The sequence below is a fragment of the Vigna unguiculata genome, chromosome 3 (genome assembly GCF_004118075.2).
Source record: "Vigna unguiculata cultivar IT97K-499-35 chromosome 3, ASM411807v1, whole genome shotgun sequence".
In the NCBI taxonomy this organism is placed as follows: domain Eukaryota; kingdom Viridiplantae; phylum Streptophyta; class Magnoliopsida; order Fabales; family Fabaceae; genus Vigna; species Vigna unguiculata.
In genome coordinates this window covers 36,952,334-36,977,607 of record NC_040281.1, presented here as the reverse complement: position 1 = coordinate 36,977,607, position 25,274 = coordinate 36,952,334, and the positions used below count along the sequence as shown (strand labels likewise).

The following is a 25,274-nucleotide window of genomic DNA, read 5'->3' as shown; positions in this document are numbered from 1 at the left end:
TTAATCAGGAATCCTTTTATAAACAAGTGATTTTAATTTTTGAAAAATTGTAATTTTATATTTAAGTTTCCAATTTTTAAATTAAAAAAAAAATAGTTTACCATATTTAACTCTTATTTTTAATATTTTATGTAAGAAGGTATGATATTGTCATAAGCATAGCAATACTTGATTGATATATTGATAACATGACAAATTTGTTTAACTTAAAAGATTGACTGACCAAAGATATAAATAAATTAACACAAAAATTAAAATTACATATTTATAAATCATGGTAAAGTAAATTATTATTTTTCGATTAAAAACTTAACATAGGCACTGTATGTTTATTTGTTTCCATTGTAGCAAAATATTTATTATTATAATTATTAAAATAAATTGTATTAGTAATTTGATTTTTATATAAAATATTATAAAAATAATATTTTATAATTTTATTAGAAGTAATTTATTTATTTCATAGATATTTTCTTATGAATAATTATTTCAGTTAAAATAAAACAGTTATTAAAATATAAAACGAATAATATGTTATATATCAAGAATTTACTTTCTTAAGGATATTAAAATAAAAAGTTTTATTATAAAAATATATTATTTTCATAATTTGATTATAAAGAACTTATTTATTGTGTAAGTAATTTTTGTAATTAATTATTCAAATTTTTAAAAATAATCATTAAAATATAAAATTAAAAAAATGGTGTAAATAAATAAAAAAGTACGAAATAGATTATTGCACACGTGTGGGTAGTACCGGGAAACTGCGTCGTTAAATTCCAAAACAATTAACGACCGATCCTATCCGATGTTCCAAATGTTGGGAACAATCAAAGCCACTGCATATGTCCTTATACTTCAAAAGTAATTATTCAAAAGGAAAAAAACTAATAAATGCTATCCAAATTGCAATCAAAAAGCTGAATCCATAGGAAACAGTACAGCACACAGGCAACACTGCAACATTTCGCAAGTTGATTGTGCAGTATATATAAGGCCAAAACCCTAGTGGCTTACCTAATCCCTGAGAGTAACCACTTTGCTCTCTTAATTGAAACCTAAATGGAGGATGAATCTAATCCCACACTCCATGTATGGATGCATGCTTTGTTGTGAATTCTTTCTCTTTCACCCATTTTTAATTTGACTAAACCAGTTTTCCTTGGGTTGTAGGTTGATACTACTGTATTTCCATTACCCCAAAAAGGTATTTTTTTTTTTCAGTGTTCCTTTCCTTTTTGTCCCACTTTCTTTGTTTGTTTATATAGTTGAGTTGTTTTATAATTTTCAGTTTGTTAAAATGTAAAATTTCTATAGGCAGGAGGGACGATGGAGATGAGCAAGAGAATCAAGGAAGTCCAAAAAGGCAGAAGAGAGATGCGGTTGCTAAGGAGCTCAAGAATGGGGTATTATCATATTTGCATAGCTCACAAAATTTCAATTTAATTTATGCATTATGGAAGCTTCAATGGAATAGATTTGATTTGACAACTTTATAACAATTTACGTGCATGCATTACTTACAAATGCATGCTTTTTACCCTTTAAATACTACTTTCATATCTTCTAATGAGTGAGAAATTATTTGTCAATCAATGCCATCCATGTTTATACTGCAGAAAATAAGAGAAAATTTAAGATGAAATTTGGAGGGGTGTAAGTGATATCCAAAATATGTTATTCAGGATCTGTATACCGATGCTGGTATAGGTTATGGAATACATAGATAAGGTTACCAATTTTTATTGGTTAGAAAAGCAATCTCTGACTACCCAGAAACAGCATTAACAGATAAAATACATGACAGAAATTATTAGGAACAATGTTGAAACCTAACTACCTATGACTTCCTTTCTATCTTAAGTCCGAGGCACATTGTTGCTGATCATGTTGAGTTGGTGAAAGTTTTATCATGTGTTAGTTTCAGGAGAATATCAATATCTATGAGGGTGATAACTCTGTAGAAAGATATGAAGAAACACAAGAGAAAATGATGGAAGTTTTGGTATATAAATTATCAATTGTTCAGTCGATCAAATTTTACCCACTATATTTGTAATTTCATTTTGTTACATGTTCATTTCTTTTAATTGTTTATCAATCAAATTTTCTGTTCTGAAGATGGACACAACATCAGATGCTCAAGAATGTGACTCAGAAAATGTTCAACATGATTCTTCTAGTTATAGTTCAGATGACAACAGCCATGATGACAATAACTCTGATTTTATTGACGAGCCACATATGACTACAAATGTGAGAATCTTGGACATTGTGCATTTGTAATTTCATTTTGTTATATTTTCATTTCTTTTAATTGTTTATCAATCAAATTTTCTGTTCTGAAGATGGACACCACATCAGATGCTCAAGAATGTGACTCAGAAAATGTTCAAAATGATTCTTCTAGAGATAGTTCAGATGACAACAACCATGATGACAATAACTCTGATTTTATTGATGAGCCACATATGGCTACAAATGTGAGAATCTTGGACATTGTGCATGTAATTGTTTATTTTACAAAATTTAATACTTTAGCATGTTACTTTTGTTTGCAGCCTGTGAAAAGTTCAGAGAACAGTGAGGAAGAAATTGAGGAAAATGCCTCTAAAACTCCACAAGTAAATGTATAATTTCATAATGCATTTCCATAGAGTTGCTAAAATTTTAAAGGCTATGAATTATTGCAATAGTGTGAAAAATGTTAAGGATGTGGAGAATGGTTGGTACTGCCTCTGTAGGTGAACAATATCAAATCAGTCATATAACATGTTATTTCCTGGATTTTGCAGCCTGAAATGCTAACTACTTTGAAAGAACGAAGTGTTGGATCAAAGACAATATATACTAAAAACTTATCATATAGTGTGGAACGTGCTGATCTGTATGTATTATTTTTAAGGTAGGTGCATGTCAATTATTTTTGTTTTATTTTTCTAATTTTGAATTTTTCAGGGAAGAACTTTTCAAAGATTGTGGAGAAATTGTTGATATTCGTCTACATCTGGATGAGGAAGGGAGGTTTAGAGGCTTTGGTCATGTTGAGTTTGCGACAGAAGAAGCAGTGCTAAAAGTAAGCTGTCACCTTGTGTGGTGTGTGCAAATAGTTTATAACTGCTGGAAGGTTTTGACAGATGGTTGCACCTTTGAAAGTGACAGTTACTTATACTTTTCACGGATAAAAAAATAGCAATTTGATTCAGTGAAATATTTGTCTCATTCCTAGTGTTTTCAATGAATTTGAATCCTGAAGCAAATTGCCACGGTGTACTTAGTTGTGGTTGATATTGCTAAAGTCTGCAATTTTGGCAGACATGGTTTCAGATTGGGGTTGTCTTCAAGATGTGTTGGGTTAATGTGTGAATACAGTGCTAGGTTGCCCTTGTCATTGAAATCTCATGATGGATTGGCATCATAATTGTGCTATATTTGGTTAATGTGTGAATAGAATTGTATTTGGACGGTAGGTTCATGACTATGCAGTGGAAAGAAGTTCCTCTTATCAGTTTTTAAGAATGTATTCCACCTCAAGTTCGTAAATGTTTGATTGAGGTCAGATATTGATATATGTGTGCCTTGATCTCTAACTTAAGGCTTGCGGTGCAAGTCTCTTATTACTTCTTTTAGGTACCTATCAGTACATTTCCGACAGAAGCTTCCTCTCCTATATATGAACTTCTGTAAATTCTTCAGTTGTGTGTGTGTGTATGTATGCATGCCCTTTGTTGCAATGCATTATCATCATTTCTGCTTTTATGTAGGCACTTAAGTTAAATAATACAGAATTGTTGAGATGTCGCATGAGAATTGGTGTAGCTCGAGAAAGGCGAAAATATACTCCCAACAGAAGGTATTTTACACATATAATGAAACTGTTTAAGAACTTGCCTATTGTTGCTGTCTCATGATAACTTTTCCTATTTAATAGCATTGATCTAAATTTCTTACAAAACATGTCAATTTGAATTGGAGAACATTTCTGTTTAGTGCGCTGCATCGTGTCTAGTATGAATATACTTTTTCAGGGTGTTTGAAAGATTTTTAAAAAACAAGGTGTGGTCATGACATTTTTTAAACTTTGTTTCCTATGCTTCCTTTTCAACCTCATGAGGAGGAAATTTAAACAGATTTGTGCATCATAAGCTGATCCCATTATTAGAAAAAAAAATAGAAATGTTTTTGATTAAAAATATATTACTTTTAAAGCACAAAAAAATGAGCCTATAATCTCTTATGTTGTCTCATTTCAAGATCTTGCGATTATGCTCTCTTCCCATTCCAGTTTTCATGTTAATTATTTTAGCAACAGATATCAAGGTACTGAAGGGAGATGTTCAAAGATTTCAGAAGATTGTGAGCAAGAAACTGAGGAAAAAGACTCCAACGCTGTTCAGACAATTGTAAGTGTTAAAATAGAGAACACAAAGACATTATCAAATGCCTGAATACACAATTAATATAAGTTTTTATAGAGGCATAACAATTATTAGGCTTCAATAGAGGATATTTTGTTTCTTCTAAAATAAAGATCACATGGCTATAATAAAAAACAAAATGCATTATTCTGATTCTCAAAAACTCCCCCTCAATCTGGAGCATATAGTTCATATGTGCATCAAGCTTGCTACAAGTGCTACAAGTGTATCCAATTCTTGGATTGAACCTCCGAGAGATTTGATAGACATCTGTCACTTGGTCATTTGTGTTGACAAAACTTGTGCTAACATCTCTTTTGATGAAATGACATTCGACCTCAATATGTTTGGTTCTCTTATGAAACCTATCAAATATGTTATATAATGTATTTCCTGAAATTTTTCAGCCAAAAGTTCAAGCTACTTGGAAAGAACAAAAAGCTACATCGAAGACAATATGTGCTAGAAATTTGTCTTATAGTGTGGAAAGGGAAGATATGTATGTATTATTTTTTGTTCTGGTGGTTATTAGTTATTTTCTGTGTGTTTTTGTAATTTCAAAATGGTTCAGGGAAATTCTTTTCAAAGAGTGTGGAGAAATTGTTGATATTCGTCTACAAAGAGATCGTGAAGGGAGGTCTAGAGGCTTTGGGCATGTTCAGTTTGCAACTACAGAAGCTGCACAAAAGGTAGGCTTTGTGACCTTGTCTAGCCTTTGCAAATCATTTCAGAACTGCCAAAATGATTTCAAAGAGTTGTACCTTTGGAAGCAACAATTCCAAACACATTTGAATGGTGAAGTTCTAACAATTTGGTTTGTTGAAATATTTTTCTCAGTCATTGTGTTTTATAGAATTATTTTGAATTTAATTCCTGACACAAGTTGCTACCTTGTACTTATTTGTGGTTAAGGCGCTTTATTGTTGGTGATACCATTAAATGTAAAAATTTAAGGAAGAGAGAAACATAAGTTGAAACCATGTGTTTTTTAGACAACATGGGTCCTTTATTTATATTGAGAAAAAAGGCATTATATAATAAATAGAGGAACTGATAACAAAAATTATACAAAAATAAATAAAAATGTTCCGAATAATACATATATAATCTAGATAGTCCTGATTATATAGAATCAATTCCTTATTTGACTAGAACAATATTCATGATTATATAATATTAGTTCCTTATTTCTATAATTATACCACTCTCCCTCAAGCAGGAACATATAGGTTGTCTGTGATTAGTTTGTTGCAAATATAACAAATCATTGGTCCTCTTATAGACTTGGTGAATATGTCAGTCAACTGTTCATTAGAGTTGACAAATCTAGTGACAATGTCTCCTTACTCCAATTTTTCTCTTATGAAATGACAATCCACCTCAATATGTTTGGTTGAGGAGAGGCAATGTGTAATGTTGCCTGGTTGTCACATAGTGCATTTGGGAACTTTATTTACATTTAAGCGCTTTGAGGAGTTGTTTTAGCCATATGATCACAAGTGACAAGTGTTATTGTTATTTATTATGCTTCTGCACTTTACCTTGCCACAACATTTTTTTCTTACTTTTCCATGATATTATATTACCTCCAACTGGAACACAATATCCTGTATTGAAACATCTACTGCATCATGATCCTGCCCAGTCAGTGTCAAAATACCCAACAATTTAAGTATTTTCATAAATGTGTCCTTTCTAGGATCTTAATATACTTTTGGATTTGTATGACTGCATTCTAATGTTCTTTACACGGAGAGTTTAAGAATTTACTTACTATGCTCACTACAAAGGTGGTGTCAAGACGAGTCACAATGAGGTACCAACTAACCTTCTATATCTTCAAAGACCAAAATAAGGTCCTCCTTGGTCAACTACAAGTTTGACACTTGGATCTATTGGTGTGTCTACAAGCTTAGCATTTATCATCCCTATTTCTTCAGAATGTCAAGAGCATATTTTCTGAGATATGTTTACAATTTCAAAATTGTGCAGAGAAACTACTGAATAATATATAGTTTGAAAATGCCCAAACTATACACGAGCTGATTTAGGTTACCAGCTAGCCATTTGTATCTCCCAGGATTTGAATGGTACAAGTTCTAGATTTAACAATGTGACTCTTCAATTGCGTCAACAAGTCTGTCACACATCCTATATAACACTAACTTTTAAACCATAAGATATAACGGACTAATGGGAAATTAACTTCCTGCTTACTTCAGAACATGGTCTATTAGATTGACATTGTTATTTCTGGGATTTCTTATATATTGCCTGTTTTGCTGTATTTCATCATCTGTTGTCTATGTTTGCTGAACCCCTGTTCTATGCACAGACATTGAGCTGAAAATAATTTTTCTTTTGTCGCATAGGCTCTTGAGTTGGATAATACAAAATGGTTTGGACGATGCATTGGTGTTGGTATAGCTCAGGAAAAGAATGAATATGCCCCCAATAGGAGGTAATACATTTATAATGAAATTGTGCTGTTGTCGTTTGTTGACAAAGTTTCCCACTAAATACCATTAGTGTAAAATTTCTTCATAACATGGGCTACTGTGTCTAGTCATTTATGTATTATTTTTGTTAAAGGTGATTGGATAAACCATGAAAAAAAGTGCTTTCATCATACAATTATCTTTTTTTTTAATATCGTTCCATCATATGCTGCTTTTTTTAGCTTATATGAAATGGAATAAGGCCTTTTTTCTTCAGAAAGTTTATCTAATCATTAAAGATTTTTTATCAATGTTTTTTAGTTATACAAGCATTATTTTAAAAGCACAAACAAGTGAGCCTTAAATCACTTGTATTTATTCATTTCTGTATCTTGTACCAATTTATTCCCTTTGCTATTGCCTTGTTAATAGTTTTAGCAACTGGAGCAATTCATTCAATAAGTCCGAAAGAATCGAGCCCATCAAAAGGATATGGAGTTCAGAGTCCCGTGAGGAAGATATTGAGGGGAAAGCCTTAAAAGATCCTTGGAAAAATGTATGCATTTCAGGATGCTATTGCTTATGATTGTTGAATGTTCATTTGTTATGAGTTATTGGGGGTATATAGTGGACTTGTTTGAAATGATTAAGCATGCGGAGATGCTCGGTGCTGTTTCCACTGGAAAGAATGCTGTTATTGAGCAATATGCTCACCCCCCTATAGTTTAAATGATAAAAAAAGTTATGCATTATGTTATTTCCTGGTATTTGCAGTCTAGATTGTTGGCTACTATGAAAGAAGAAAATGCTTCATCAATATATGTCAGAAACTTGTCATACAAAGCGGAACAGGCTGATGTGTAAGTGTTATTTTTCATGTAATTGATTATTGATTATTTTCTGAATGTATGTTTACAATTTCAAAATTGTTCAGAGAAAATTTTTTCAAAGAGTGTGGAGAAATCGTTGATGTTCGGCTACATAGAGATAATGAGGGGAGGTTAAAAGGCTATGGACATGTTACGTTTGCAACCGCAGAAGCTGCACTAAAAGTAAGTTTTGTGACCTTGTGTGGTCTGTACTAGTTAGAACTGCCAATAGTATTTCTTAGATATTTGTACCAGAAAATGATACATTAACAAAGTTTTTTTTTTTTTAACAAAATTTGACGAACTACTAAATGAGGTAAAAACGTATTATTTTATTACTTCTTTTTGATTAAAAAATAAAAAATTAATCTACTTTAGTCCTATTTATAAAAAGTGTCAATTTTGTCAAAAGAAATTTGTCAAAACCTCATTTTCCGAACCGGTTATCTGGTATGAAAGGAAATGGATATATGAGTGAAATACCCCTAATTGGTATAGAGGTGATAACTAATCTTTTCATAAAATTTTATTGTAGAAAATACCCTTTTATATGAAAGGTTTTTTATAGTGTAGAATAAAAATGTAAAATAAAAGCAGTTATTTCTCTTTATTTAAATTTATGAAAATGAAATAAAAGAATGTTGAAGAAATTCATATTATTCACCATTGTTTTATTCATATGCCTATACATATAAATTTAAAATTGAAAATAAATTATAATGAAAAAAAGTTTAATATTCTTAAAATATTTTTCTCTTGTCTGTGTCTGAGTATTATAATATAAATTTATTTATATTTATTAACTGTCCAAATCCTTTCTTTTCTTTTTTTGTTTATATTTTTTATGTAAAAACTATTGTAAGTATAACATCTTAAAATAAAAACGTTCTGCCTCCCTCGCAGTATGCAATTCAAAGTCCACTCCATACAATAATCACAAACTTCAAACTGTTCTCCCTGATCCGATCCCTTTCTTTCCAATATACGAGGAATTATTCTTTTTAATGTACGGCTCATACTTTCTTTTCCTTCACCTATTGTGTGTGTTGCAAGGGAAGGGAACAGTTTTTCCTGCTTTTCTTTCCTTCACCTTTATACTTTTCAGGTGCTGTTGACTACCTGCATCATTTGAGCCTATGTCTTTGTGAAGCAATTAGTTTTTAACTGATGCATGGCTGAGATTGATATTTCTTGGCTTGTCTATGTTGTGCATGATCATCATTTGTGCTCTTAAGTTTATTAAAACCCTATTCTGTGTGAAGACAATGAGATGCGCATCATTTTGCCTTTGTATTGTTAGGCTCTTGAGTTGGATAAAACAGAGTTGTTGAGACGTTGCATTGGAGTTCAAATAGCTCGAGGAAAGGGTGAACGTACCTGGAATAGAAGGTAATCATCATGCATAATAAGACTGTTCAAGGGCATGCCTCCTACTACTGTTTTTTAACAATTTTCCCTGCCTAGTAGCATGAATGTAAAATAATTTTCATGTGAGTTTGCAGAAATTCTGTGATGTTATGCAAATAATTTTCTATTTGGGGTGCTTGGATAAACTTTCAAAAAAAAACAAAATCAGTCATGATGTAATTTTGCTTCCTTGCCTTTCCTCACCCCTTTTTTGTTAATAATGTTATTAATTGTAGCAACTCATTCCAAAAGCATGAAAGATTTCAGCCCATGAAGGATACAGAGCATTCAGAGGACTGTAAGGAAGAAATTGAGAAAAAAGCCCGCGAAAGTCCTCATGAAAGTGTAAGCATTTCATAATGCATTTACTTAAACTTGGTGAAAGTTTATCTACTATATGACTCATTGGAGTGTATAACTTGTGTGAAAGAAGTTAAGGATGTAAATGAGGCAGCGTTTTAGCGAATGAGTAAAATTGTGTTAGTTATCAAGTAAAGAAAGAAATAAGAATTGAGAATACTATGGTGAACTGAATTTCAGTTTACTTCCTGCCATTTTGAAAGTCTCAACCTATAAAATACTCAAGGAAGGCCCTATCATGGTCAGAAATAATAACTTTTGGATAAACTTGACAACAGGAACTACCTGGTTTGAAAACAATAATTAACCTTAAGTTCTAGATACTATGTTGAATATTAAGAAAAATTGTATAAGGTTAATCTTCCTTGTGTCTAAAATACACATAGGGTGAATGTATTTATAAAAGAGTGATACAAGTATATATGACAACTGTTGGAAGTTCACTTCTAACATGGTATCAAAATCAAGCCAGAGTCTATCCTAGCGAGATTTCTTGAACATTCTGTTCCACCCACTTTCGGGTCGTTAACAGATCATCTACTAATTTCTAGTCTCACGCACGAGATAAATATACCTCGGCATGAGGGGGTGTGTTGGAAGTTCTACATCAACTAAAAATAAGGTCAGTTCACAATATATAAGTAGGTGCAATCTTACCTTACAAGCTAGTTTTGTGGGGTTGAGTTAGACTTAAAGCCCACTTCTAACAACAACCAAACATAAATATGGTAAATAGAAGATATTGTAATAAACAATATCAACAGTATCTTACCAATATCAAATAATATCTATTTTTCCTAATAAACAATAGACGCTATGTTTTCCTAATTAATGCGATATATCTAACAGGTCCTGTTTAAATGGACTTTGTTTCAACAAGTTTCTTCTAAAGTGATTCCTCTCGAATTCTTAGGCAAATGTGATTCTGAAATTGAGAATACAACTTACACTCACTAGGAATGGCAAGAACTTGGATGTTGATAGCTTGGCTTTCAACCTTTTCTCTATCTCTTTTACCTCAAGTTATTGGCAGCATGCCCATTTGGAAGCTTTTGTAGAAGAACCATAACTACTTTAAAGCTCACATAAGCTAAATCTCATTTTTCCGAACTGAATTAAGGAACATGGAGAAAGGTGATTGTTCTGTCACTTGTTGAAGGTCTTGCTTATATTAGGTCATGTTTCTATTGGATGGATTATCCATTGAGTATGAACCTTTTGTCACACTTGTTCATTGTATTGGTCTTATTGTTAATCATACTTGGTTGTTGGTTGATTCACCCTCATTGTTATCAAATGGAAGCAATGGAAAAAATTGTGGTGGTTTTTTCACAAAAATGCCATGCAAGGGCACTAGCATGGTAGGTTGAAAATTGCATCCACTAGACACATTGCATTGGTGGTGAACATGTTGGCATGGAAAAAATTACAGTTTTTTTTATAAAAGAAAGAGAAAGGGAATGTGATAGGGACTTGAGTACATGTGTTGCTTCAGTCCTACGTTTGGCAGTCTTAGTAAGTGAGTTTATGCTTCTCTTAAACTCACAATTTCACTTTGGGCTTTCAAAATTTGGATATGTTTGTGGGTTATGCCATAGGTTCGGTCTTACTGCCAATCCTGAATCCGTCCCAACGAAGGTCGAAAACAATAGGTAAAGATTGATACTAAAGTGTGCAATGTCGAGAAGTGCACTATCCACGGCTCAGTCAAACATATTTTCCATTCTTATGAAAAGTGTGCATGAGTTAGGAGTGAGGCTTATTCCTTCTATACTAATGACATCCAACGTCTATACAATGTTTGCCAAGATCTTTTGACACTACTTGCTCCATGCCGATTTGATGTCTGCTTGGGCAGATTCATGCTGCCTTACATGATTTAATGACTTTCTTATTCCATCTACGAATGTGAAAATACAACTTGAGAACTGCACTGCCTTACATGATTTTAATGAGTTCCTAGCATCATCAACTGATGTAAAAAAAGAATTTGAGAACTGCAGTATATTTTTTATGATTTCAGCCTTGTACGACTTGCTTCACGAGTATGTTGTTACATGTGATCTGATTCTAGAATCACGAGTAATCCTAACTATGACTTATTTTTCTTCAACACTCCTCCGTATTCCTCCAAAAGTAAATATGGAGACGCTAAACGCTTCTGCTGGGACACTAATGTTATATCACTTCGACATGTTACAACACAACTTCAAGTTGCAGATGTCTTCACCAGGGTTGGACTGTAACCATGCCATCAAGTTCTTATCAGCAAATTGATGGTCCGTTACTATTTGGATTAATTTGAGGGGGATGTCAATCAGGATCCTGTTTTAATGTTTCCTATTAAATGTTGATTGTAATCTGTCTATTTTGAACTAGAAATCTGTGTTCATTATATTACCTAATTATGTGAATTAGAATAACTGTGCCATTATTTCTAGTTATGGCTATAAATATTTTTATAATAGTTATAGATAGAATGATGATCAATGGAAGAGGCAGAGAAACAGAAATTCTGATATCTAGAACTTGCCGATCAGCACGTCATTCTAGAAAAAACTGCATCTTCTGGCTCGTAACTTCCCTACTCTTGTGTCCTTCAGTTGTGAGTTGTTCAGTTAAGAAAAAAAGTTCATCATTCAGGTAGTTCTGGTGCAGCTAAAAATGTTGAATCACCCTTTACTTTTCTTTGACATTTTAGGTCCTAGTCGAGTTTGTTCTACTTTAGGGTTAACTTCTTTGTCACATTTATTAATGCTTTTCCTTGGTATACTTAGGTTTTCTTAATGAAAATGTGTTCTGATATTTTCTGTCTTCCAAGACTTTTCATGTGAAATTCAAAATCAGTTTGCAACTCTAATTAAAATTTTATGCATGATACTTGCAAATATTCGTCCTCCCAATTGTAGTCTTTTCTAACCTCTTGGGGAATTCTACACCAAGGATCTTGAGTCTACACACCACAATAAAAAGAGGAGCCTAAGTATTCTATAAATGTTTCTTCCCTCCTGCAACACACCACACAATAACAATGGTTTTCTTTCTGTCTGAATTCTCCCTGTCTATTCAGCTATTGGAAACGATTTGATCATATATTTTTTCCAAGTCACTGAAAACCATATGGTGGCTCGCAGGTTTTAGAGTAAATTATACTAGCACCCCTTAAGGTGCAGAAACATAAATATGAACATGACCCTTATCTTGTCTTGTAATGTAATATCCGAATCATTTATATACATGTTATTTCCTGGAATTTTGCAGCCTAAAACGCTAGCTACTCTAAAAGAACAAAATGCTGCACCAAAGACGATATTTGTTGGAAACTTGTCACATGAAGTGGAACAGGCTGATGTGTATGTATATTTTTAATAAAGGTGCTCATCAATTATTTTCTGTACATTTATTCTAATTTCAAGATTGTTCAGGGAAAATCTTTTCAAAGAATGTGGAGGAATTGCTTATCTTCATCCACATACAGATCATGAAGGGAGGCCTAAAGGCTTTGTACATATTGAGTTTTCAACGGCTGAAGCAGCACAAAAGGTAAGCTTTAATGACCTTGTGTTGCAAATCATTTAGAACTGCTAAAAGTAATTGAATGACAGTTGTTATTCTGTAAGCAACAAAGCCATATACTTTGTTAGCATTGTTTATTGAATCTTTCTTATCAATATAATATTTTCAATGAAATGTATTGTATCTGATTGCTAAAGTAAAGCGATACCTTGTGCTTAGTTGTGTTCAAGGCTTTAACAGTTCATGGTTGCTTCAAGACGTGTATAACCTTATCTTTGGAATACAATGTTGGATTGACATCAGATATATATATATATATATATATATATATATATATATATATATATATATATATAATTTTAATGTGTGAATATCATGATGTAATAATAGATGGAGGTGCAAGTCAATACTATGGAAAATAATTTCCTATTAAATCAGTTTTGTAAAATTGTATTGCATTCCTAATAGTTGAGATCAGAGTTGTTCTATTGTCATTATCTTTTTCAAAATCTCTTTAAGACAAAACTTGCTAATATGCAGTATTCTATAATTATTGTAATAATAGTGGTACGGCTTATAATATATGATTTGAGGAAGCGTAATATTTTATTTATGTATAATTAATGTAATTAACCTATATGACCACTGTGTATACACAGTTTCAATCCAATATTTTTGTTTTCTCTTTCTTAACATTGTATCTAGTGTCTGACTGTGACATCTTAAAAATTAAGATCTACCTTGAGGACCTGTTGTCCACGGTGACAGTTTTTTTAACCAAGTACATATTTAGTTTCTTGCTCCAATTTTTGGTTGTCACCCTTTCTTTTCAGTGATATTTTAACATATAATACATTTTTTTCACATTAATTTCTGTTAATTTGAAAAAAAAAAATCATTTATTCTCCTTCAAGGTTGTGAGTTTAGAGAAGACTTATAAATGAGATTTTGAATTCATGTAAGTAAATTTGAAGAGATATTTATAAGTAAAATTGGAGCAGAAAGTTATATAAATAAGTAATATATAGAACAAATTTAGAATTTATTATCTTTTTTAATTAAAATGGTCATAGTATTAGTTGACCCATCCTATGTTATATGCTATGTGTAGTTTTTGAAACCCATATCTAAACCACTCCATGCTTCTACGGCAACAACTAACAAAACATTCCAAAGCTGCGGATCCACGATTTCAGGGTCCATGTTTTAGAAATCATGTGAAAAAATGTTATTTTCTGGCAAGTCTTGTAACAAGAATTCGGGTGGGAAATTTTGATAGGGCTATAATCTTTTACTTACGTACTTTATATATGAAGGTAAGAGAGGTTTGGAACTAGTAGAGAAGTAAAGTACAAAAAGTACACTATCTGTCAGCTAGGGGTATAGGACACCTACTGATTACTTTGAACAGAATGAATATAATTGGTATGCAACAAAAGATAGCTTTTACAATAGGAAATAAGCAGCTTTTCTAACAAGTTCATCCAAACATTCTTTACTCATGCATTGTATGTTGTTCTAACCAGCTCATAGGTTGCAACTTCTATACTTCTTCTTAACCCGGGCAATGATCAGTTGTTGTAAACCTAGTTAGTCTCAACTAACTTGGTGCTCTTGGCTACATTCATTGTTAGAACCTTTGTCTTTGCATAATAACTAGTTTTTTATAAGAAGTGGACTTTAATCCTAACTCAACCCTACCAAACTGGTTTGTGGACTGAGGTTTATACCCATTTATATACTATAAAATTTGTTTTATATTTAGTCGATGTGAGATCTTCAACAAATTTGAATTTATATTTCTATACTTTCTTATGTCCGTCTGTTTGTGCCTCATCATCATCATCACCATCATCATCTGTTTGTTTATGTTTATCAAAGACGTTGAGCTGACAATCAATTTGCTTTTGTATCATAGGCTCTTGAGTTGAATCACACAGAATTGTTTGGACGTACCATCACAGTTGAATTAGCTCGAGAAAAAAGTCATAGCTACAGTAGAAGGTAATCTACATATCTACACATGCATAATAAAACCATGCAAGAGCATGCCTCTTGAGTAAATCTGTCATTGTTTGGAAAAATTTTCCTGCCTAATTGCGTAATTGCTTTAATGTGTATTTCTTATAAACATGGCCATTTTGAACTGGAGAACATTTTACATTTTTTCACTCTGCATTTGCATGGGTTACTGTCTCTTGTATACTCATTTTGTCCAGGGTGCTCGGATAAGCTTTGAAAAAAAAATCACTTTCTTGATATAGTTTTTATTCATCTTTTTTTCATGATTTATGTTCTATCTAATAAAAAATTAATTAAAAATGCACTTTTTAAAACAAACAGATGAGTCTTTAATCACTCGTATTTATAGAATTTTTTTTTTTTTATTTTGTATCTTGTATTTTGCTCACTTCTTCCCTTTGTTGTTTCCATGTTAATAACTTTAGCAACTGGAGCAACTCATTCCAGAAGGGTGAAAGAATTCAATCTCTAACTGTATATGTCAAGGGATTTGATACTTCCCTCGAGGAAGAAGAGGTAGTTTTTTTTTTCTCTTATCATTTTATATTTTTTACACCACTCCCTGCACTGATTGCATGAATCTCTTTCTATTGACTCTTTGATTGGTTTACCAGCAGTACTTAGCTGTATTAATGCCTACTTTTTTCTTTCAGATCAAAGCTAGCCTGGAAGAGCATTTTGGTTCCTGTGGAGAGATGACGAGGATAACAGTTCCGAAATTTTATGATTCTGGTGCATTTAAGGGGTATGTCTTGTTGTTTTGATGCAAGTTAGGTTATAATATACTGTTAATTTTTTTTTTTCTCAACATCATTCATCATCTGGATAAATTCACTTTGTTTACACATCTGTTGAAAGTTATCTAAGATAATACAGGAATCTCTGCTCCACACATATAGTGTGAGACTTATTTTATTTTATTTTGATTTCTTACTTTACTTTTTAATCTATCTTGTTTACACAAATAGAATTAGCTCTTTGTTTAATACTTTTCCTTCTCTCTCCCTCTCACTTAGCACCTAGAGCATAAATCTCCCCACTAAGTAGAAGGCTGGGTCATAGCTAGCCAGAAAGCAATGGTATAAAAAAATCTGCTTTAGTAATTATTAGAAATGAACTTCAAACCTAATTCAATCTTATAAAATCAACTTAAGGAGATATTTACATTCACTTGTATATTATAATTTTAATTATATCTTTAGTCGATATAAGATCTCTAATGTACTTACTCATGCCAAGGACATCAAGCGTAAGCGTGAGAACAGATAAGTCCAATAAACATTGTTAAGATAAACTCTTACGTGCTCTGGTATTATCTTAGAAGTAAATTTAAGTTTAATGCAATTTTACTAAATTGGTTTAGTAAGAAAATGTCTATACTGACTTATATATTATAATTATGACCATATCTCTGATCGACATGGGATTTTCAACAATAATGACCTTTTCTTGTTTAAGTTTCTCCTTGAGGACTTCCGATATAAACGTTGAGTAACAAATGGCCGTAGAACTCATGAAATCTCTTGAACATAATTAGTGTTTGAATTGTTGTGTATTGCATTCTGGTCTCAAATTGCAAAATTTGCAGGTTTGCTATCCTAGAATTCAAGGATGTTGACAGTGCGAAGAGAGCTCTAAATCTTGATCAAACTGAGATCGGAGGTCATACCTTGTTAGTTGAGAAAGCAAGGCCTCGACGTGATGGAAATGGCTCTAAAAATGGTGTTGGTTGGGGAGAAAGCAGTGGTGGTGGATGGCATTCTGGTGGTGGCTGGCATTCTTTATTTTTCTCATGAACCCATATCTATTTCAGTTTTCTACAGTTAGCTTTTTTGTTTCCTTTGTGATATACTTTATTTACTCAATTACTTATAATTATGTAGCCATTATATTGGCCCTCCATTAACTTTTGTTGTTATAATAAATGTGACTTCCTAATTTTTTTAAGAAAAAATATTTCTTTAAAAAGATTACAAAACCTTTATTTCATATTATTTAATTGACTTCTACAGTATTTGTTCTCATTTCATCTGTGTTTTATGATTCTTATCTTTTGAAAATAATAAAATAAATATGCATATAGGTATATATTACCATACGTGGATAGATGGTTCCCCTTACATTAGACAATTTACTGTATTGATCCAGGCGATTTTCTCGAAAATGCAATGGACTATAGACACACAAAACAATACTGTGAAAGTTAAGAGACAATAATCAACACGCTTATACCTTCTTGATGGATCCCCACTAATCATCCTGATAGAACCTATTTTGGTCACCTTCATTATTCCTGCCATCATTGCTCACGTGAACTCCTTTTACACAATGTCCATAGACTAATCTATGTAAAAACTCATTCTTTTAAAGCAGAGTCTCAACTCCCTAAGTTCTAAACACAAGCCTCTCTCTTTTCTCTCAACTTCAATTCTTTTTCCTCTTCAACCCAACCTTGTTCTTTATCTTTCTCATTTGAATCTTCATCTTTTCTTGAGTTAGAGGGTAGATTTGGGTTCATGGTGGAGTTCTCTTTCAATCCACCCGAACAGATTCTACCTTCAAGTAAGTTGATAATATGACTTTCATCTCCTTTTTCTATTTTTGAGGTTTTAATTTCACTTTGATCATGATTAGAACTCTAATTTGTTCTTGTGTTCTTGGGTTTTGGTTCCTTTAGGTGTAATTAGGGTTTTACAACTCAAAAATCATATCGGGGGTTCTTCGTTGTTTCAGCTTTGGTCTACGTTTGAGGTGAGGAAAACTATTTCTTTTGATGGAAGTAAAATTTGTCTAGCATGTTATAATTTGATAGATTGAATTGCTTGAATTGTTGTGTTTTGATGTGTAGAATTGATGAGTACATGTAAAATTTGTGATGGTTTGTGTTTTATGGTTTTGCATGCTTAAAACAAGTGAAAATCTGCTATTCTAACTTAAGCGGAAATTTCTAGCTTAAGCGAGAGTCTTTTAGCTCAAGCGAGAAAAATCTAGCTTAAGCGAGAATACTGCAAAATTTTAATTCCTTACTTTTTAACCTATGATTGATTGAGTTAATTTTAAAAGTATGATGTATGAAGTTATGCATGGATGATGTTGGTATGTTGAGACTTAACTTGGTATGTTTTTGTAAAATATGTGATTGTTTTGGTATTTGAAATTTGAGATGGAATTATTGATATGTGAATATGAAAGTATGATTAAGGATGTACGTGATTGTGAAAGTATTGTTGTGAAATTGTGATGATATTGGGTTTGTGAATATATACACACACACACACACACGAGTATTGTATGTGTTTCACGTAATTCAATGGGTCTCATTGGAAGATTTTATGGTGTCGTTAATTTAGTATATGCATTGGACTATGGATTCAAGTAAGGTGATATCCTAAAACTCTAATGATCATTCAGACTCAAATAGAGTAGAATGGTTCATGTCGTGATAGTAGATGGAGGTCCCAGTCTAGGGTAGGATAATGGACTTATATGATCATTGATTAACATTAACAATGTGTGTGGTAGAGTGAAACTCATTGGCAATGACTCCCAAAGCAGTAGAAGCCACCACAAGTGCAAGTCTCTAGTGATTCCGATTCCAAGTGCATGTATCCGGATAATCGACTTTAGTGTCAACTATTTGTGTGTAGTTATGTGAATTAATTGTAGTTACCCATTTATGAATTATAATTTATATGATTAAATGGTCTTAGGACAACACTTTTGTATACTAGCTTACTCTTGCACTCTGTAGTCTCGTGTTATTTTCTTCTTTTGCGATGATCACCATTTTGGTGGGAGTAGATGAAGATGCAGGGTTAAAGGCACCTTTGAAAGATGAGGAGTTCGTAGTTAGAGTCGTGAGATTGTGGCAAAGGTATGAGTAGTTAGTACGTTCAGTATAGGAATACCTTTAAAGGTTTTGTGTTGTTTTATAAATAGTATATTGTTTATAGTTTGAACGCTTAAAGGACTGTATAATTATATATTTTTTATTTTGTTAATTTGTCTTTGAATATTATTATGAAATGTCTTATTTAATTAGTTTTATACTAGTAAAATGAGATGTTACATTAATAGTATCAGAGCATTTCTTCCTTAGATGACATGAGGGTTGCGAGTTTGTCATGTCTAGCTTGTTTAAGAGTTTGAGTTTAGTGGAGTTTGTTTAAAGGGTTGGAAGCATTAAGAAGAGAAAATGTCTTGGTAGAGTGATGAGAGTGCACACTCATATATCAAAGATAGTTTTTCTTTCTTAACTTAAAGGTTTGGGAAAAGGGGAGTACAGTTATAGTTTGAGTTTTGTCTTCTATACCTTTTTTTGTCATGTTTGCGCACTTTGGTTTGTGTTTGGTGTTTGTAGTGGTAGAGAAATGCATATTCAAGGTCAAACTTGACTTGTTTACCTTTGCAAGGGTTGGGTAAGGCCTTTGAGACAATCTCTTGCTCGAAGATGTGAATATGTAGAGGGTTGTATATCGGTGGATGAGGAAAGCTAAATTTTGGTTTTAGTAGGTTAAGATATGATGTTGGAGCTTAGAAGCAACGCTTTGGACTGAGGGAGCTTCAATAATAGGTTCTTATGACGAATACTACAAGTTTTGCAAGAGGAGTTGAGTTAAGAGGTTAGAATAAGGGAAGATATTGGTGTGCACTTGTATAACAAGGTTTGAGAAATCAAATTGGTATTACATCCCAACAATGTCTAAGGTCTGAGGTGGAAAGTTGTAGAACGTTTGAGGCTAAGGCTAAAAATAGTGGAGACCATGAAGGGTATAAGGAAGGTAAATTTCAAGTGGGAAGCTAAGTTGAGGCAGAGCTTGGAAGATTAATCCAGCAGGGTGGTTTTTTTCCGGGTAAAGGAGAAAAACAATCATCTGACGAAAGGGAGTATATTAAGGGTTTTATACCAAATCAACATCAATAAGACGTAGCTAGACTTTCTCAACAGTTACCATCATTAAAGTGGAGAATAAAAAGGATGTTCCAAATAAAGTGGTTTACACGGGAGAAAAGTTTGACTTGGTTGAGGTGGGGGATTTCAAGTGTTGGAAGAAGAAGTGCATCGTTAAGTTTGATCTTGTAGGAAAGGCAAAACTAGTGATGTCAGAGCACAATAAAGGATTAAAGGAGAAGAAAAGTCTTGCGTAGCCAAAAAGGGTGTTCGTGATAGCTGGTGTCGATATGATTAGCATGAGTGGTCTATTTCAAAGATACTATTTACAAAGTGGTGCTTAGACTAAGGATTTTGGTTCCGTTTGGAGTTGTATACCTCTTGGTGTCACCAGTATGGTGAATGAGTCATGGTTGTATGCAACGGGGAGTTGGAGTTTAGTTGGTGCTTTTTCTACCGTTACGGCCAAGTGAAGATTTCTCGGATATATAGCATGTCTCATGGTGAGCAAAGGATTCGAGTTCAAGTCAATTGAATTGTTTCCTTTGTAAGATTGGGATATAATATCAGAGATAAAATTAGTTGTTTTTTTCAAATCTCATTCCTATGGGATGTGATACTCAACGCAATGATATTCTTTGATTCAAAAAGATAAATCAATGGTTGTGTATCAAGTGAGGAGCAAACTAAAAGGTGGGGAAAGAGTGTCATGTGAATCAGAGGTTTTTAACAAAGGCAAAGGAAGAATAAACACAAAAGATATCAGTTATGGAAGAGTTTCTAAACATGTTTCCGAAGCAGGTACTAGAATTTCTACATAGGAGTGGTGGGGTTCATTATTGCATCGGTGTTTGAAGCATAACCAATGCCAATAGTTCCTAATTGGGTGGTTCTTGCTAAAAGTGTAAAAATAAATGAAGAGGGTTGGGGAACTATTAGAGATGTAACGGTGTAGACTCAATGTAATCACTAGAATAACGATGAGTTTGGTGGATCTTGGAGGAAAGGTAGTGGTATGTTAAATCATTCAAGGGTAAGTGTTAGATAAGGGACGAATGGCTTTCAAGACTTGTGGTCTTAAAGAGTGGAAACATGATGAAGGTAAGGAATTTCAAGCAGACTATTGGTGTTATCAAGGTTTTGTGGCAAGTTTCTGTTAGGTGAAAAACCAACACGACAAGTGCATCAGTCGCACGTAGAAAGTAATAAATATATAGTTCTCTTCATAGGGACTTGTGCAACACATGACAAATCTCACAATTCAAATCTCAAATAAATAACAAAGCTCATAATAACACAAAGAAACTCTTTTTGGTATTTTATCAAATAGTTGGTGTGCAACAGAAATTTAACATAGATTATACACAAATGTCGAAACTAGATTTCATTCACTTTATTCTCATTCATTCACAAACATCTCAATTTCAATTTCAAGTCAAAATCAACTCACAAGAATACTCAAATCCTATTCCTAACGACTTTGAGTTTATGATAACTCATCAAGTTCCAATTTTTTGAGTCTTCAACAAGTGAAATCATGCATTAAGTTCAAGAGTCTTAAGATTACTAATAAATCATGTTCTATCCTTATACACAAGCTCCATTAGGCATTCAATTTCAGTTCTAGGTTCAAGAGACATTTTCCAACACCCCAAGAACCACAAATCATGCATGGGTGGCCAAACCAAAGCAAGTGTTAAGCAAGGAAATCAAATACTAATAGAGAAATGGAAAGCATATGTATTAACATCACACAATACACAAGAATTCAGTTCATTACATTTAATCTCAACAAATAGGTTTAGCTCTCCATGGTGGAAAACCTAGGTTTTACAAATTAAAGAGATAGGGAAGAAATGGAAACCAAAGAGAAGAAGCAAACTCTCTCCCAAGGTTCTTGGTAATTGCTCTATGTTCCAATTGCGCCTCTCATTTGCGTCTCCATCTCCAATTTGCAACCCATCTTCCTCTCAACCCCACAAAGGTGGAAACCAAATGGAGGAGAAAACCCAAGGAGAAGTGAGAAAGATTCCCAACACTCCTAGCAACCTCCAATAGGCTCTCAAAGCACCCAAAAGTGTTTCTTTATCATAAAAAATGAGGAATGGTCCATACCCTCGCAAGAAACAAGATTAAAAACCCTTTTTTTACATGTCAGCGACGTCACCGCTCAACCTTGTCTCAACAGCGCTCAGCCTTGTCTCAGCAGTGCTCAACCTTGTCTCAACAGCGCTCAACGCCAGATTTTACGAATTGAATAGTGCTCAACCCACTTTCCACCACTCATTCTTGTGGCACTCATCCCCAGTTTTCCATCGCTCAGTCTTGGGCAGTTTGACAGCATTATGTATTTGAAGCATTGGGTGTGATTCCAATGACGCCCGACGTGGGTATTTGCTTCAAAATCAAATTTTTCTTGTCGAATCATGCTCCCTTGAGTTCTTGTTTGTTTTCTTCCACAACAAATGTTTCCTACTAACTTATTTAACACTTAAAAGAGAGATTATAGGCAAAACAAACATAAAACAGCTAAAGCAAAAAAATAATACAAAACACACTAAACTTAAAGATATAACAAGACAAAAACTAGGAAATAGTTTATTTATTCCTGACAATAAGCACACAAAAAGAGGTAAAAATGGACATTATCAGTTTCTCAAGTGTGAAGACAGTCTTCAGGATGTTGAAGAAGAGCTTGATCGATGCTTCAATGCTAATCATTCTTGACACAAGTAAGCCTTTGAGGTCTATTATGACTCAACACACTAGAAGTGAGTTTGTGTATGAATTAGAGTAGCGCAGCAGAATAATGGTAAATTATGCTTATCAATGGTAAGAAGTGCATGAGAAAAGTTGTCTTACTCATGACTTGGTGGTTGATGTAGTTAGGAGTTCTCTAAAAACAGCAAATGTGTCATTCTTATGTAGATTAATTAAAGGTATTCAATGACCATCCAGAGGTAGAAGTGTAGAGTTGAATAAGAGGAAATGGACAGAAGAAGTAAAAGATTATTTGAGCTATGGTTTCAAGAGGGGGTATCAACTTAGAAGTGAGAAGTGAGAAGTGAAAGTAGATGCTTAAAAAGGTATGAGTAAGTTGGTAGAGAAGTATAAGTGCTTAAGTTGGGAAGTGAAGTTGTAAGGAAATTTCATTAGTGTAGTCATCTTACTATAACTAGTGAGTTTCTCAAAATGGTTGGGAAAAAGGCAAATCGAACAATCCTAATTTGAAATGTATCGTAGGGTTGCTAGGTACTGATTAAACTAATGATTTCAAGTTAAGAAAAAATGTGGTTCTAAGGATAGGGTGGAAGGATGGTTACAAGTTAGTGGATTAGAAATGAAGATGGAGTGCTATAATGAGTATGGTGGTTGCAACAGTTTGAAGTTCTTGTTTGGAAATGGGTTAGCATTGTTATGGACTTTGTTACCTAGTGGCCAAAGTTAGTAATGGAAGTATGATGTTATGGGGGTGGTTATGGATAGGGATGATAAAGGGTGTTCAAATATTGTCAGTATACCGAAGTCGTGTGTGATCAAGTCAATTAAATGGTGCTTCAAGAAGGAAAAAATGTGGTGTGATAATGATGTCTAACATGTTTGAAAAATTGGTAACCAAGGTTATCTGTAGATTTTGGTACAACCTATAAGAGGTGGTAAAGAGCATATGAAAGTTGAGTTTTGTATAGTAGATACAAATTGTTGGTCAAGCGTAAATGATAGTTCAAGCTTTTGGAACAAAGGTTGAGAAGTTGTCTTAATGGGGTGGTGGTCAGACCAATCTACACGGTTGAACATCATATCACACAACACAAAGGTGTAGTTTTCAATTAGTATGAAGTTATGTGATTGTATGAAGTTATGCATGGATGATGTTGCTATTTTGAGACTTGACTTGGTATGTTTTTGTAAAATATGTGATTGTTTTGATATTTGAAATTTAAGATGGAATTATTAATGTGTGAATATGAAAATATGATTAAGGATGTACATGATTGTGAAAGTATTGTTGTGAAACTGGGATGATAATGGGTTTGTGAATATATATATATATATATATATATATATATATATATATATACACACACACACACGAGTATTGTATGTGTTTGACGTAATTTTATGGATCTCATGGGGAGATTTTATGGTGGTGGTGTTAATTTATTATATACATTGAACTATGGATTCAAGTAAGGTGATATCTTGAAACTCTAATGATCATTCAGACTCAAATAGAATATAATGGTTCATGTGGTGATAGTAGAAGGAGGTCCTAGTCTATGGTAGGATAATGGGCTTATATGATCATTGATTAACATTAATAATGTGTGTGGTAGGGTGAAACCCATTGGCAATGACTCCCAAAGCAGTAGAGGCCACCACAAGTGCAAGTCTCTAGTGATTTCGATTCCAAATGCATGTATCTGGATAATCGAGTTTAGTGTCAACTATTTGTGTGCAGTTATGTGAATTAATTGTAGTTACCCATGTGTGAATTATAATTAATATGATTTAAATGATTTTAGAACAACTCTTTTGTATACTAACTTATCATTGTACTTTGTGGTCTTGTAACTTATCATTGTACTTTATGGTCTTGTGTTATTTTCTTCGTTTGCGATGATCATCATCTTGGTGCGAGCAGATGAAGATGCAGGTTTAGAAACATCTCTAAAGGATGAAGAGTTTGTAATAAGAGTCTCGATATTATAACAGAGATCAGAGTGGTTAGTACGTTCAATATAGAAATATTTTTAAAGATTTGATATTGTTGTACAAATAATATATTTTGTATGGTTTGAACTTTTAAAAGACCGTGTAATCATACATTTTATTGAGTTGACATGTCTTTAAATATTGTTATGAATTGTTTTATTTTATTTGTTTTATAATAAAATGAGATTTACCGTCTACTTTTTATTTAAAATAATAAATAGATGTATGTAAGTAAACGATGCATAATTATGACTTTAATTTATGTATAATATCAATATAAATAATATTCTGAAGAACGTTTAATGAATAATTAACGTGCTGTAATTTTCTTTAGGCTTAAATACCTTTTTGGTCCTCATTTTCGTAGTGTTTGTTGCGGATGGTCTTCATTTTGACAGAATGTTTAAAATGGTCCTCATTTTTACCGAATGTTTAAAATGATCCTCATTTTTGCAATTCGTGTTTTATTTGGTCCTTTTCTGTAACGCCGTTTAAATCATTAACGGAGCATTGTACATGTGGCACAGTTTGTATTAGGGTGTGTTACGTGTACTGTACATATGCCTAATTAACGTTAATTTTTCAATTTAGGATAAATTTTGCAATTAGGGAAACTTCTTCATCTTCGTCTTTC

The 25,274-nt window shown here is 32.9% G+C and overlaps 1 protein-coding gene and 1 long non-coding RNA gene across 5 annotated transcripts; both read left to right on the top strand.

The window, feature by feature from the left end:
* The first annotated feature begins 828 nt into the window (after positions 1–828).
* On the top strand, positions 829–16,897 carry LOC114176139 (nucleolin 1-like). Of its 4 annotated transcripts, none has more exons than XM_028061075.1 (25): positions 829–1,095; positions 1,177–1,210; positions 1,321–1,409; positions 1,925–2,008; positions 2,125–2,259; positions 2,352–2,486; positions 2,565–2,627; positions 2,799–2,890; positions 2,962–3,079; positions 3,768–3,856; positions 4,310–4,406; positions 4,829–4,920; positions 4,993–5,110; positions 6,794–6,882; positions 7,292–7,415; positions 7,634–7,719; positions 7,794–7,911; positions 9,029–9,117; positions 9,372–9,480; positions 12,757–12,848; positions 12,921–13,038; positions 14,930–15,015; positions 15,459–15,549; positions 15,687–15,778; positions 16,622–16,897. In XM_028061075.1, the coding sequence occupies exons 1-25, from the start codon at positions 1,066–1,068 to the stop codon at positions 16,827–16,829; spliced, it is 2,478 nt and encodes an 825-aa protein (XP_027916876.1). In that variant the 5' UTR covers positions 829–1,065; the 3' UTR covers positions 16,830–16,897. The 4 variants fall into 4 exon arrangements, with proteins under 4 accessions (XP_027916876.1, XP_027916875.1, XP_027916874.1 ...); XM_028061074.1 differs by having other exon boundaries at positions 2,565–2,633; positions 4,316–4,406; XM_028061073.1 differs by having other exon boundaries at positions 2,565–2,633.
* Positions 16,898–17,188: 291 nt separating this feature from the next.
* Positions 17,189–24,653, top strand: LOC114176061. Its single transcript, XR_003602964.1, has 3 exons — positions 17,189–17,595; positions 17,711–17,784; positions 24,570–24,653. It is a non-coding gene; the product is annotated as an uncharacterized LOC114176061 (long non-coding RNA).
* The last annotated feature ends 621 nt before the right edge of the window (positions 24,654–25,274 follow it).